This window comes from Pezoporus wallicus, unplaced genomic scaffold (assembly GCF_028554395.1).
Source record: "Pezoporus wallicus isolate ANWC-B61680 ecotype Strahan unplaced genomic scaffold, APGP_CSIRO_Pwel_v1 scaffold_7383, whole genome shotgun sequence".
NCBI lineage: Eukaryota > Metazoa > Chordata > Aves > Psittaciformes > Psittacidae > Pezoporus > Pezoporus wallicus.
Window position 1 is genome coordinate 1,004,369 of NW_026636323.1, and position 15,816 is coordinate 1,020,184.

At 37.3% G+C, this 15,816-nt stretch overlaps 1 protein-coding gene across 1 annotated transcript; it reads left to right on the forward strand.

Moving 5' to 3' along the window:
- The first annotated feature begins 2,502 nt into the window (after positions 1-2,502).
- UFM1 (ubiquitin fold modifier 1) lies at positions 2,503-12,129 on the forward strand. The gene is made up of 7 exons (XM_057400016.1): positions 2,503-2,674; positions 2,877-2,973; positions 3,060-3,116; positions 3,497-3,554; positions 7,836-7,875; positions 8,261-8,293; positions 11,869-12,129. The coding sequence occupies exons 1-7, from the start codon at positions 2,503-2,505 to the stop codon at positions 11,934-11,936; spliced, it is 525 nt and encodes a 174-aa protein (XP_057255999.1). The 3' UTR covers positions 11,937-12,129.
- Positions 12,130-15,816: the final 3,687 nt, after the last annotated feature.

Genomic DNA, 15,816 nt, shown 5'->3' on the forward strand with positions numbered 1-15,816 from the left:
TGGGAGATGTTTTACTGCATTTCTTAAAACTTGAGATTTCATACTTCCAGGGAGTTCTTAAGATAGATGCTTGTATAGTAACCTTTCTCTATATGGGCATGTTTTGCAGCATAAAAAGTCGTTCTTCAAATGGCACATGCACTCCAGCAGTTAGGTATCAATTAATAGATCTTGGTAAGGTAGCATTTTTGTGTACTTGCTTTCTTATTGTTCTGTTTATTTCCCCTCTCAACATAATAAAACCAGGTCCAGCCAGGTGGCTACCTATGTAATGCAGGCACGTGGGATAAATAGCTCCCACACATTGCAATACCTTTGTCTCTTGCAATGCTATTTACAACTAGGATTTCCGACAGATTTCCCTGAAGTGTTGTCAGGGGTATCCCAATTCACCTCAGTCACATCTTAGCAACCAAAGGGATGTATTTTTCGTTATTTTGATGAGTTGTTATTTTTGTTTGGGTTTGTTGGTATTTTTTTTTTCTTCACATTTTCTTGACTTAAAAGCTTTCTGTTGTCCTAGTGCATTTACGAATTTCCAGAGATCCCAATTGTTTTAAATTGATGAAATGGTCATTCCATTTGCCCTCTACATAGCAGAAAAGTCAAAAGCTATGTCTCATTGATATCACACAATGTAATTAAGGGTTAGCTAGTAAGAGCTGTAGGGAAAACAAATTCAATAAAGTCCATTTTTTTCTCAATTCCTAGTAGGGAAAGGAGGTATGATTTTGCTGGGAATGGACCAGTTTTTCTGAGTTGAGAAAAATGTTTTTGTATATAAACCAATTAGTGAGATACAGTCACCTCTAATTCATCTCTGGCTTATCTGCAGATGGGACACCAAGTCTCATTACCTCTCCAGCTGAAAGAGAAAAATCGTGCACATTCCCCTTCCTTCATTCATTGTAAATTCTCAGAAAAAAATATTAACCCTTCTACCTTTTGGAACAGGTTTAAACAGCATAGTAAAATTATAAAATTCCTGCAGTGGGGAAGTCTCATTTTTATGAAGTCACATGGGTTTCTGAATCTACGCTCAAATACCCTGATCCTGTGTACTGGCTTTGCATTGCAAGGTTTTGCTAGCCAGGGGATGAGGGGTGTGTGCGCTGTTCTAAGCACACATGCTCAAACCAGATTTAACCAAGTAAATTCAGGTACTAAAAGCAGTCCAGCTTCAACAGCATGAAGATTTGGGTGCACTTATTTCCTCAGAGGGGAAGTCCTTAAAGTGAAATGTAAGAAATGAAGTCCTAAAAGGATGTCTTGTATTTCACATATGCATTAATGACCTTGGCACAGAAAACAGCAATGCATTAACAGACGCTGCAGATGGCAGAGAGTTGTATAAATCAAAGGTACAGCATCATGCAAAAACAACTGTTCAAAGAGGGTAAGAATAAATATGGGATGACATTTAGCTACACAAACAAGGTTACATGCTCAGAGACGATATTTATTTCCAGTGCAAGGTGTAGTGTGTTAGAAGGAAGGAGATGAAAAAGACATGAGATCACCAATGGATTACAAAATGAGTATAAGCCACCAATGAGATACAGTTGTGAAAGGCAGATAACATAAATGCAGGAGAGATACGGAAATATTAATGCCCTTGTACAAGCTCGTAATGAATTTCTTCTAGTTTTTGGATATTTTTTTTTTCAGTTTTGTCTATGTTCAAACAAGATCAGCATGGCTGAAAAGCTAAATTTCATGACTGGGACAGTCCTTTAAGTAAGAAATCTGTGACTCCAATGTGTCAATTGCCTTTTGTATGGCATTTCTACCTCAACCCTAATGAGACCCCAATTAAAGTGAACCCAAGAAAGTGCTTGCCATGACCTGTCTGGCAAGCAGTGTGTGATGAACAAGCACCTCTGCCTACATGAAAATTGTACTTCATAAAGAAGGATGAGATACTGGATAAAATATGAAAGCAGTCTGCTAAGATACTTTCCACAAAGGTAATACTGACACACCCAGGGCTGGAAACTCAGCCCCCACCAACCTTTTTACATTCAATTTAACTTGAATATAACACATGCATAAAACCAAAAAATATTTGCATTCCCATTAAACCTTATATAGCCTTTAATAAAAATTAGCTTGCCAAAGGTCACAGATAAAACTGGGAACTTCTTTCTGCCATGATAAGTATCCACCATTATTCAAATAAAACTCCAGCTCCAGCTTCCCTATTGCATGGAAGATGTGAACAATACTGAGTATTAAGAGGGTGGCAATCTGTGCTTTTACATCCATCTTCCCTTGCGTAACTTCAACAAGCACCTGCAGAACATTTCGGTTTGAGGACACACAGCCTCAGGTAAACAAACCTAACAACGAACGACCTCCTCCCCACGCATTACACATATATATATAAACATATATATATATATACACACATAAACCTGCAGTTATATACAACACAGACTTAAATCCAGCAATCCCTTGTTGCTCGGAAGAAGGGATCTCTGTAGACCCCGACAGCCACGTGCGATGGGCGATGGCCGCTGGCCGCAACCTGCTGTATCCCCCCCCGCCGTGACCGGGCCGGGGCACGCAGCCTGCCAAGCCCTCGGACCCGGTCGCCCCGGCAGAGGGTACGCAACCCGGCCCACTGCCGCTAAGGGACCGCCCAGGCGCCACTTCAGACGTCTACGGAAACGCTGTATCTAAAACTTCGGTCCTAAATCGACCGCACGACAGCCATTGTCACTGCCTTGTTAGAAATCCTCAACGCTGTTCTCCGGTGCCCTTCGCACATCCCTCAGCCTCTCCCTTTCCCGTGACGGTGGGGCGTCGAGACACAACATCGCCGATCTCTCCCTAGTAGCGGTCGGCGGGGCAGGTTCAGTTTCCTTTGAATTCAGGCGGCGCTACGGGCAGCTCAGGAGACGGAAGGGACAGAAGGCCCTCTCAGGCGGCTGTTGACGTGTCGGTGGGGAGCGGTGGCGGTGAGAGCATCATGTGAGTGAGCTTGGTGCCCGCTATCCCTTTTGCTCCTTACTTTCCCTTCCCGCCCTAAACCGGAACTTTCTCCTCACTCTTCCCAGGTCGAAAGTTACCTTTAAAGTGACGCTCACCTCGGACCCGCGGCTGCCGTACAAAGTGTGAGTGGTGCGGCGGGCCGGGGTCAGGCAGGTGCTGCGGCCCTGCTGCGAGAGGCGAGGTGGCTGTGGAAGCCGGCGGCAGCGCGCACAGGCGCTCCTGGGCCGTATAGTTTGCTGGTCACCCTTCCATGGCTTCCGCACGAGAGGAAAAGGCGTTTTACTTCCTCCGTGTGAGCCGAGAGGTGGTTTGCCGTAGTTAACTCACCTCCTGGGGCTGGTTTGCTTTGGTCTGCTGCTATAGATGTCTTTTTAGGCTTTGATCTAGGCCTTAAACAGTAAATGCACACCTGTGGTAAGGGTATTGCCGCTGCTTAAAGTGAAATGAAATTGCTTTTTAGTTTGTCTCAGCAGTCATACGTTTATTTACATTGTAATTTTAGGTTAAGTGTGCCTGAAAGTACACCTTTCACAGCTGTCTTGAAGTTTGCGGCGGAAGAAGTAAGTAGACAGTGATGATGATGATGTTTTTTAACCTTCTGAATATTCCTGAAAGCAAAAGCTATTTAATTGTAAAATAAAATGGTTAATTCAGCACAAAGAATGCTCTTGTTAGATATGCACAGACACAGGCTTTACTTGTGTCAGAGTAGCTTGTCAGAGCTTTCAGAAGTTAGTAAGCAATTCTTGCACAATTTACACTTTAAGAGCAGGTATTGATGTGCTTGCTGTTCTTTGCAGTTAATTTTATTTCAGTAACATAAAACATTGTGAACATGAACATAATTAAAAAACACTACTATTGAATATTTAATATTTTAAATTGCTTATGTAGAATATACATAAAATTCTTTAGGATTATTCAAGAAATTCTTAAACTCCTCTTGCATTTGGTTCCAGTAATCTCTAATTTTGGAAGACATACAGGTTTTGATCATAGAAGGTATTGACATTAGTCATATTGCCTAGATTAAAAGAACAGACACCAGTGACTAAGATGAGGATAATGTGGTGTTTGATTTCTATGTTTGATCTGTTACATAGAATCCAAAACTAATAGGTGACTAAATTGGCCTATGTAATGTATTTGAAGAGATGCATCCTGTTTGTTTCAGATTAAATGTACAAGTATTAGCATCTGTTCATCTCGGTGTTAAAACAGTAAAATAAGGGGCTCAAAAGCATGATGGGTTTTTTTTTGGGGGGGTGGAATTTGTTCAAGCATTAGAATTGTAATAGAATAAATAATTAGAAAAGATAATAGACTCCATGTCTTGATTGTCCTTATGTTGTTGGTGTTACACCAACATGTGACAGAAGTTCTAATTGGAAGCACAGCTTGTGGGAGGAGGTTGTGGATTGTTTATTTTATGACTACTTGAACAGAACAATATAAAGAATAATGGATGCTGTTAAAGATAGTTACTGGTTTCAATTTTTTTTTTTTTTTCCCAGTTATTTTTATCTGAACTAATGCAGCTGTGCCCACACAACCCATATATAGAGACCTAGTATGAAGGACCAGGGAAGGGTGAAGCAGGACTGAGTGGTTGGAGATAACAAGACTGAGGGGCCACTTTTGGTGGGAGGGTTGCCATCAAACTTGGTATCTTTACCTACTCATGGAACCACAGTGAGTTCAAGTACTATAGTGGTTTCACAAGTTATAGGGTCCTCTGTGAAATTGATTTAGAGAATTACTTAAATGTTCACATTTAGCAAACCATTATTTTAGTTGATGTATTTTGAGTATCCACTATCATTAAACATGGAGAGGTCTTGGGAAGTCTGTCATTTATAGCAGTGTCAGCCCTTCTCAGTAGATGCATTTGGCAGTGATAATTTGGATAATGCAAATTTAGCTCTTTCCTTAGTTTTTATTTTCTCGTTTGTCTTACAGGCTATATATAAAAATGTAAATGAGATATAGAGTACTGGAAACACTGCTGTCTTCAGTTTTTCTCTATTTATGGTTCTTTCCACAACTGTCACAGTTTATTGTGACAGCGCTAGTGTTCTCATTTACAATGTGTGGTATCTTATCAGGTTTTTTCCTTCATCTGTTAAAGCCACTTGGTACATATCTCAGGTGCACATTTGCCTGATACTTATAAAAAAACTCTCTTAACTTTGTGGAATCATTACTAAAATAGTAATCTATTTCCATTTACAAAGTTGTTTATTCTTTCATAAGCATGGGTTTTTTTGAAACTATTTTGTTATTTTAATATTACTCTTGGTAGACTGGTACTAAAATTCTATGGTTTAATGCACTTATCTGCTATTCATTGTGCAAGAAAGAGATGAGCTTGTTACTGTAGAGGATTTTTTATCATCATTATAAGAAGTGAGTGGCATGCGATTGTCACTTTTTCCTTATAGTTTGGCTGTAGATATCAATAAATATATTTCCTAGTATTGGAGAAAATAAGTTGTGTGACAGCCTCAGTTATCAATTTATAAGGTTTTTAAAGCAAACAATCTCTTTAAAGGGTGAGTTTGAGGCTGGAATTTGATTTCAAAGTAAGCCAGGGATTGCCTACTGAATACAGAACTTCGCTACTTGAGTATCCATTTGACTTTGTATCTGAGAAAGCTTGTGTGTTTTCAGCATGGGATACATACACTTAGCAACCACAGGAAGGATTTTTGATTTAAGTAGCGAACCATATCGCACCAAATTATGTGTAATTATTTCCAGTGGTAATTTCCCTTTCTGTATTATATTTGTGATGATATTTAAGTGCTGACTGTATAGCTGACAGCTATTGCTATTTGGCCCAGTGTTTTGGGCTAAGGTAATAAAATGTTTTATTATATTCTAACACTATACAGTACGAAGCAATAAAATTAACTAGTGCTTCACAAACCGGTTGCCACACAGTTCTCATATATACTTGGTGTATCACCATCAGGTAGATTCTGCTACTGAGAAGCAAAATGACACAAAATTAGTAGATGTCCATTCTACTGTGAATGATTCATTGCATTGTTGTGTCTAATAAGAGGCGCAGAATGAGGAGAGGCACTTAACGTTCTAAAAGTTACCTGTTTGGGTTTTATCAGGTGACTTGGGATGAAAGATTGATGGTATCACTTACTAGCAGTGGAAATCTGCTTGTTGAAAAATAACTTAAACATGTATTTTGTGCTTCTTCAGGGTTTTTTTGTGGTTTAGTCCTTTACTTTTTGATTTGGAGATGGAGATGATACCTAACATGTTTTGCAGAAACTCCTGCTTTCATGTCACGCTACAAGATGAGAACGTGACATGATTTACCCGCTACGGGTAAAAGGCTAGAGGAAAATAAGTTAATATCTGCTAATTTTGTGTCTGGAGATGAAAAAAGACTTTTTAATATTAATAACTAAATACTATATTCAGGCATGGTTTCTGTGGGCTTTAGCTGTTGCTGTCAGTGCATGGTGTTTCTGCAAATCAAACCTGGAAATCTTAAGTTGAGCAATCAGAAAATAGGGAAAGCAAAACTAGTGAATGCTGTTGAAAGAATGCTGCTGAAAGGAACTGCTGCGCTGAAGTGACTTGTTTGAGGCAAATGGAAAAGTTCTGCAGTTCTTCCGTGGAAATACTCATTGTTAGCAATCATAGTTAGCTTACCCTTTTTTTACACAATGTAGAGAAGAAGAGGAAGTGCTTTGTGAGGTGATTTCCCTGATGCTTGCTCGTCTGCTTTACTGTGAGGATTCTGAGGCACTGGAGCATGCTGCCCAAATAAGTTACGAATGTTCCATCCCTGTCAGTGTTCAATGCCAGGTTGGACAGGGCCTTGAGCAACCCAGTCTAGTAGCAAGGTGTCCGTGCGCGTGTTAGCGAGGACTAGATAATCTAAGGTCCTTTCCAGCCCAAACCCTTTCTATGATTCTGTGGTTGCTGAGACACCAGTCTTTTACCTTAAGAGTTGTTCACTGTGCCAAGTAAAGGAAGCACGAGGAACAACCTTTGGTCCTTAAACCAACCAAGTAGCACTGATTGACTTGTATCCACCCAACCTTTTCTGTCCTGTGTGGTCCAGCCACATTACATTACATAGTGCTGGATTTTTCTCTGGCCCTGCCTCGTCCCTCTAAGAAATAATTATTTTTGGCTTCCCCATCTCAGTTCAGACCTTCTGAGGTAGTTTGAAGTCTATATGTGATGCTACCCTACCTGAGTAGGGCTTTTCATGTTCTAAAACTGACTGCATATGATGTGCATGAAGGTGAGTTGCTGTGGAGGTGTGAGAAATCTGAGGAGGAAGGCAGATCTTATGCAGTGCTGTAAGTGCTTCCTTTGTAAGCAAATCCTGAAATGAACTCTTCTGTTCCAGTAGTGCAGTTGGAGAGCTCCCAGTACAGCCAGAGAGAAAGCTAGGAAATAGCTCAAAATTAACCAAGATTAACTCAAGCTAATTCTATTTTAATTCCTGTTAGGCGTTTGTTTTGAAGTTCATTTCCATACGTGCTTTAGGTATTCCTTTATTTAGTACAATAAGAACTAATTTCTCAACTTGGTGGATGCTTGACTTTTATATTGTATCCAAAGACTAATACTAGTTGGATTTAATTAGGTTTTTAGTCCTGCAAATTTCACATTCTGTATTGAGGTGTCTAATCATTTTTGACTTTAAACCTTTATTTTGCTTTATCTATAAATCTGAGGGAAATATTTTCCCATAATTTTGTTGTACCTGAACCAGCTAAAAATATAGTTGATTTGAATATTCCCTATATATTTTCTTTAACTATGTTTCATGTAATTTTGTCCTACTCTACTTCCTTTAGTTCAAAGTTCCTGCAGCAACAAGTGCCATTATAACAAATGGTAAGAATATAGTTTTTATATATTTTATTTTTTATTTTTTTATTTTTTAATAGGGTTTTTCTTGTTGTTTCATTTAAGGGGTATTGATGAGAGCAAAAGTGTCTTTTCTTTCACAACCTCTACAGACTGCAAATTGAATTTAATAATATTACAGCATTATTAAAATTGCTTATGCATGGTGTAAAGGTATTAAACCAACTAATATAATTAATTTGGTTTTGTCCAAATACGTATGCTGAATGCTTCTTGTTAGCTTGTGTGATGAGACTATTTCTGGTTATAGGAAATAGCTGCATGAAGACCTGATGTAATAACTACATCTTGTTGGTATATTATATTTTTTGAGCTCTAAGTTTAGTCATAATATGTCTCTTTCATCTTCTAGATGGCATAGGAATAAACCCAGCGCAGACAGCAGGTAAGTTATTATTTATGAAGCCTAGTATTAAAAAGCTCAGTTATATTTCCTTTAAACTAATGCATAGCACTTGGGGTTGATTTATATTTTAAGTTTTGATTGCTTAAATGAGAGAAGCATTACTCAGTAGTTGGAAACTACAGTCAGTGTAGTATGTAAAAGGTAAAACCCACAGAGCTATTCTTCAGCATTTGTGTATTTAATTCTGTGAAAAAATTAGGTACTTCTGATCTTCAGAGCTCAGCTATTTATTGTGCAGTTAAAAAGAGCAATACTGTATTACATGCTACTGAAATAACAACTAATAGCTGTATTATTTTTCCCCGTGATACCTAGTTGAGCAGTATTCGCTATTTTAGCAGCACTTCTCATGGGGTATGTTTAAAAAGTAATACTTGCATTTAGAGCAGGAACTTTAGGTGCTTTGGAAAGCACGTTCTCAAGAAGAGAGGATCTTCTTGGCTATAGCCCTCTTAGTCTCAAAAAGGGATTCCATGTGAGAAACCTCTGCTTTCAGCTGCAGAGGCTTCCTGTGAGAGTTTCTCTGTCACAGAAAAGTGTAAATTTTTTCCCCATTACTTCCTGTAATACATGGAAACATAGTCCAGATGTTGAATTGTACTAATAATGGTCTGTTGTCTGGAACCAGGCTTCTTTGGACTTATTGTTAAAAAAGCTATACTTTTAAATTAATTTGGAAATGGTTACAGTACTCTCAGCCCATTGAGACAATGTTAACAGTGGAGTGGAATATCTTTGAAGGGAAGAAATGTTCATAATTTTTTTTACTAAGAAACAATAATAATGGCTTTGGTGCTTGTGGAACCCAGTTGCTGGAGACATACTGCTTCTCTGTTTTTTTTTGCGTGAAATCTCTACAGCATCTCAGAAAGTAAGGTATTATCAGCATATTTAGCTATGTAAGTCAAATAGTATAAAGTAAATCCTTTCAGAGCACATAAAAGTATCTGGTGGTTAGAAGAGCAGTTGCTTGATGTTAGTTTGGGGAATTTCTTAGAATTGCAAAAGAAACCATTTAAGTGTTGTGACCCATTTCTGGGGTCTGTGATTGCATCCACAACATTTGAAAATGAAGATCAAGCAAGTTTTTGGCTTTCTGCTCCACTGGAGGTTTCTGTCCTTTCTGTCCTTCCGTTAGGACTCCTGGATTATGGTTTGACAGGTATGCTGCCTAAGGTAGACTCCTCAGCTGATGCTGTCCTTGTCATGATCTCATGACCAAATATATTAAAAACAGATAATGAAAGTAATAATCTAGTTTCTCTACTAGATCATCACCCACATGTAAAGCCAATTTTTCACGTGACCACTCAAGAATACATGGCAAAATGGGTAAAGTCAGTTGCTTAAGTTAAGGTATACTTCCACTGTTTCTCTGTCTCAAAAGTATACTTTCATGTCGTATTATGTAGTTCAAATTAGTTGTAGCTTAATACTGCAAGGTACATGTATTTAGGACTACATGACTCCTGGATGAAAACATCCATATGGCAGTTCATCATGCTTGCAGCTGTGCATACTGCATTCACATCTCTCATGGATTTACTTTATCTCTCCTAAGTTCTTCTAAATATTGAGGAATTATTCAGTAGAATTGTAAGACAGCATCTCATAATCAAGAATCAGATAAATGAAAAGATTCAAAATTTTTCATTACAGTTGTGATCTTATCTGCAGATATAAGATTAGGTACATGGATTGCACATGGGTTTTTTTTTAACATAGAAGGTACCGTTGCCCTGACAGTGCTGTGTGATGTTGCCCTTACACAGGGGAAAAAAAAAAACCAACCCCAAACAACACCCCCCCAGTAACTTACAGCAAAACCAAGACCCAGTCCAGAATCACTCTTCCGTTTACAAGTAGACACATATAATTTAAATATAACCTTTTGTTCAGTCTTATTAATTGGTATTTCAGAAACTTGGTACGGTAAAACGTACTTTTTTTTTCCTATATTAAAGCTCCTGAAGATTGAACAGTTGCTTTAGTCTTCATAAACTTCCCAAAATAAGATGATCTAAGAATAAAATCTTAGCAATCCTTGGGGATTTCAGAGATTTTGTACTGTTCCACTATTTCTGCACCTTTCTGAATAAAAGTACCCCTCAGGTATGATTTTCATTCTCCCTACATGAGTCTGTGGAGTAGGTGAAATGAAAGCTGAAAAAACTAGGCTTAGTACTTAATTCCTGTAATGATTTCAGTTTTAAATCCTGTATTCTTTAGGGAATAGTGTTTCATAAAACCACTGTGATATTAATGATGGAAACAGTCTGAGAGTTGGAATGAACTGTTGTCTGCATGAGATGCAGCTGTGGCCTGCTTTAAGTGTTAGGAGTTTTACGATGGCCCTTGCAATACAGATACTTCTAACCTGTATTAGTAAGCTTAGTTCTTTGTTTTGCTGGTGTGACAGATTCATGTACAGTGGGTTTTAGAGATCTCTTCAGTATGTCATCTTGACAGGTCTCTAAAACCAGAATGTCTTCTGATAACATTCTTTTGAACTGATTTTTCTGACATTTGTGATGTTGAATAACTAGAATAGTTTTTATCCTGATCCACATGCCAGAAAAGTGAAGTTTGAAAAAAGGTAGCTTTGTTGCAATAGAGTAATAACTTGAACAAATGTTAAATACTGTTTTAAGAGAGCAGTCTACGTCCCTGACATGTGGCGCCTGAAGCGAAATACAGTTATTGTGCTTTTACAAGTCAACACAAAGATGAGTAAGAATAGGTATATATTATTAAAACCCGATATTGTAGAATTACGTATCATCTGTTTTGTGCAGTAGCAGTATGACTTTAAAAAAAAGTAAGTTCCATACAGCAATTAAATAATACATCACTTTTAGTAATGTGGTTTCATTTTCTAATGTTACATTTAATAGAAGAAAATAGCAACCTAAATGACAATCCTGCACACATGCAAAAAATATCCTAGACGTCTAAGTATTAGAAACTTCTACGTTTCATGCTATGTCCTCTTGAAAAGACTATCATGACTAGGACTATACAGTAATAAATATAATGTTTAAGATGTTTTTATGCTAAAATGAGACTGACTTACTCTTCGATGTGTGGAGAGCCTTCCTAAAAGAAGGGTACAGCTAAGGTTCTGAAGTCAGACACATATAAGTACTGAACTGAGGAGAGAATTAAAAGTAAATATATGCATGAATGAACACAAGATAAAAAAAAGTGATTATGGACAAGTAAAGCATTTCTTGGTGTTAAAATTATTATGACATTTAAGTGAAATTACACATTCAAGTATGCAACGGCAACATTTGAAAGACCATAGCTTTCATGTCCTATTAGATGACTTTGGGACTGGTATTTTTATTTAAAAATAAGAGCTGTTTGGAGTAAGAGAGATAAGATGAAGTTCCATGGGAACATAAAAGACTATATTTCTGGTATATTAGAGGAATTAGTGCAAACATGTTAAACACAGGCCTAACATTATTATCCCTTAAATGTGTATGCTTGTTTAGGTAACATTTTATTTTGTTGGTTGGTAACACATTCTGTTTGTTTTGTTTGTTTAGGAAATGTATTTCTAAAGCATGGTTCAGATCTACGGATTATTCCCAGAGATCGAGTGGGGAGTTCTTAACATCTCCTGAAAGCTTTGGAATAAGTGACATTGCCATGCAGCGAAGGTCTATTTATTTTGGAACTCCAAAATGCAACTAATGAATTGGCCTTTTATAAAGCTAGTAAAAATGACTCCCCAGGATTTGATTATTTTTTTTTAAATAGAGATAAGGTTTCATTTTCTTGTTAAAATATATTGACTCGTGCACGGATTCTTCCTGGACTAGTTGAAAAATGGGATGATTGCATGTTGCGTTCCTGAAAGCAAGCTGGATTTCTTTAGAGGTGTTACTGACACCACAAGGGTAAACACACAGGCACAATCAATAGATATTTAAAATATTGGATAGCGTTGAGCCTACTTTGTGGAAGAGGGAACTGAGTTACAATTTCGTTACAAAGAGATTATTCCTACTGAGTGCTAAAACTTTGTATTTGCCTTTTTTTTTTTTCCCCTAAACTTACTTTCCATGTTTACAGGAACAGTTTTCACATGGTTCAAGAATTAAGCTCAAATAGAAAGGAAATTTCAGGGGTTCACTACTCAAGTAAGTAAATAACTGCCAAATGGTCCAAAGTCTTTGTAGGATTTAGTTGCTGCAGATGTTAGATAAAGGAGAAAACAGAGGTTTTTCCATGTAAAAACTTCGTTTGACGTATTGTAAAGTTAAATGTAATTTCAGAGAATTTATGGACCTAATCTCACAGGAAGTGCCATCAGCTGAGAAGGATTGCAGCATAATTTGAGAATGTGTAGGAACTGGTCAAATATGTCATTCCTTTTTCAGTAAACTGATACTGGTTCTTTTGAAAAGTCTGGTTTTATTGTTGCGTGTTACATGGGAAACAGTGTAGAATTCACTGAAATGTCTGTGTCGGATTATGTGTTTCTTGTTTATAAATTGCCAGGGGTAAACTATCAGTTGTGTAATTTAATTAGAGAAGATGTTGCTTTCCTTGAACTCGTAATCTACTTTGTGATTAATATATTTGGCAGAATCTTACATTATTGCATTTTTTCCTTTCCTATTGGGTTTAACAGAAAGAACAGTGGGCAATGTAGTGCTTGGTTAAGAAAGTATTGTCACAAATACAACTGTTCTGTGCAATAATCATACTCTAGAAAGATTTTCAGATAATGTGTCAGGTAGTACAGAAGTACAAAATGCCCTTCTAAGTGGAGGTAAATGGAGCATATAGAGGAAGACTCTTTTGAAAGTGATATATGACTGTAAACATTTTCCATCTCTTAAAATGAATTGTAAAATTCTGTATTTTTATTTTAATAAACAATTGTATGAAAAAAAAGTGAACTTTGTTCTCTCTCATATTCTTAATTAATAATAATAATTAAAAACTCTGCCCTTTAACCTTCTAACCAACATGCTGTGAGATTCATTTCAAGCCAGAAGACACTCATTTTGCAGAATTCTACAGAAAACTGCCCTTAAGGGGCAGAGGACATAGTTTCTATTAATCTAGTGCCATGATATAATTAGAGTGAGCCAAATTAATTGCTTGTAAATTTTGGCTGCATATCGCTTCACTGAATGCATGAAAAACATCTGATATTGGAATATAACAAACACAGCCTTTTTTTTTTTTTCTTTTCTTTGTCTAGAGGTGCAGTTTCTTTCAAAGGACCATCGTGGTTAGATGCATTTTGGAGCTTAAGGTGCTCTGATGCTTATGTGAAAGAGAGTTATGTAAAATTAATTTCAGGTGGTGGCTAACATTTCTTACACTGTTACTGTAATAAGGGCATAAAGTGTTTGACATAGTGCATTGCAAGTAGTGTATGTAACATGCAAAGTATTTATTTGGAACAATAAGTGGTGCTTGTAGCTCTTTATCTGTTCATTACAACTTTGTCACCATGTGGTCTAAAATCTGAACATAACTTTTCTGTTTGGTAAAGAGGCTTAATTTCAGTGCTACAATGTACTTAGCAGATGTTTGCAAGTTGATTTGACATTTGCAAGCTCATTTTGTTATGTTTGACATGGTTATATGGGAAAAAAAATTAAGTTTAGAACCAACCTTCTTAGGGCTTAGGAGTTGTCACCATATGGTGAAAAGTGCTGTACTGGCTTGTCTTAACAAAACTTCAAAGTGTACTTTACAAGTCAGCTCTACCTGGAGTTTATCTTGTCTTTGGCTATGGTTATAATTTGACTGGTGTTAAATTAAAGGCTTCCTTTGTTTGTGATTATCACACCTTTGCTGAAGTCAATTTAAAGGGTCTTTTTTCTGTATTTTATGTTTGCAAAAGGATGGTGGGTTTAATTACAAAGGTATCCTGTGAACTAATTTTGGGAGAACCATTAAATGCTAAATGTTCCACCAAAACTTTTTAAAACCTGCAATAATTCTTTTGGTTTATACAATGTTACATAAGTCTTATTTTTCTCAAATCAATTATTTGTTAGAATTTGAAGATACCATGGCATTTTTTTCAGCGATGGGAGTACATTGATCTGATGAAGTACGAAAGAACTGGAGGAGTTAGGAAATGGTTCTGCTAATAATTCTGTCAGTAGTACGGCTTTTTTGCTTGTGCTCCCAAGTCACAAAATCTAACTTTGTTCTATGAGATTAAAAGAGCATTTTCCTCTCTTGTTTCTACGAAATAATAAGCAGAAAAATGGTTGACAGTAGGATGCAAAAGTTAAAAATTTTTCTTTTTCATGGTTAAGTTAATGTTGAAAACCCAGCTCCCACTGCTTCTCCAGTGATACAGTGAGCAGTTGGATCAAGTGAGGATCTGTGACAATATGATTGCAGTGTTACTGGATTCAGAAGGTGCTGCGGTTGCAGCAGTCCTTTGTACGGCAGCATGTGGGTGGCTATCAAACCGAGCACTTTAATGGGGCAGTGGAAAAAACAATCCTGCAGTCATCCTAGCAGCGCTGTGTTTCAGTGATTCTGGCAGGAGCTGTAAGCTCCAGCTGGATAAAATTCAGTCCTTGTGCAATACATAATGTTCAGATTTAAATACAGTATACCTGACTGTACATCTCGGTAGTGAGTTTCAGCCACTGTTCCTACTGATGGCAGGTGAATACTGGGGAGTATTTACAAAGGCTAGCGTGGTCTTTTGGTGGCTAATCTCTGCAAACTATTTTTGAAGTTAATGGAAGTGGGAGTCCTCCAGAGAGAGATTCAGAGTAGCTAAATGAATCTTCAGTTCTGAATCATCCTCTGCAGGAGCCTGTCTTTACTGCATAGAGAAAGCCACTGAGGTATTAGCCTGCAAAGGCTAATGTTAACCTTTGTGAATACCTTCCCTAACAGGCACTTCCCCCTGTCATCAATATTACATATTGTAGTACTGTACTACCTACTCGCTGTTGTTTGATCTTAAAGTTTAGCTCATGGTATGAAGCTGCCAAGGACTTGTTAAAAACCCAGATTACAAGAACTTGTTTGTATGAAAACAGACCTGCTTTTAAATGTAATATAATTAGTTAAATGCTCTGGGTTTTTTGTTTTTTTTTGTTTTCTTTTTACAGCAGCCTTGGTGGGAATGTGGGGAAAGGTTTATTGTTCTTTACAGAAAGCTTTGTCAGGTTAAAATTAGTTCTGTCTACAAAGAAAGAATAAAATTCGTGTACCAATAAAGAAAACAAAAGATTCTTCTTCACTTTCTCAGAGTATAGAATTGATCCCTTTATCTTCCTGTGGAGGTTAAATGCCTGGAAATCAGGTTTTAAAGAGTTTGGAATGCATTCAAATAGCCACTAATAGAAGGACCAGGTGCAGGTGTTCCTATTTATTACTATGAAGAAAATCCTGAAGCTGAGTCAGGGAACTGTCAGGGTCTTTCACTGATGAGCAATACCAGGTGTTGTGTGTAAGAACTGTACCAACCTCAGAGGCTTTTGATCATTTCAATGGAG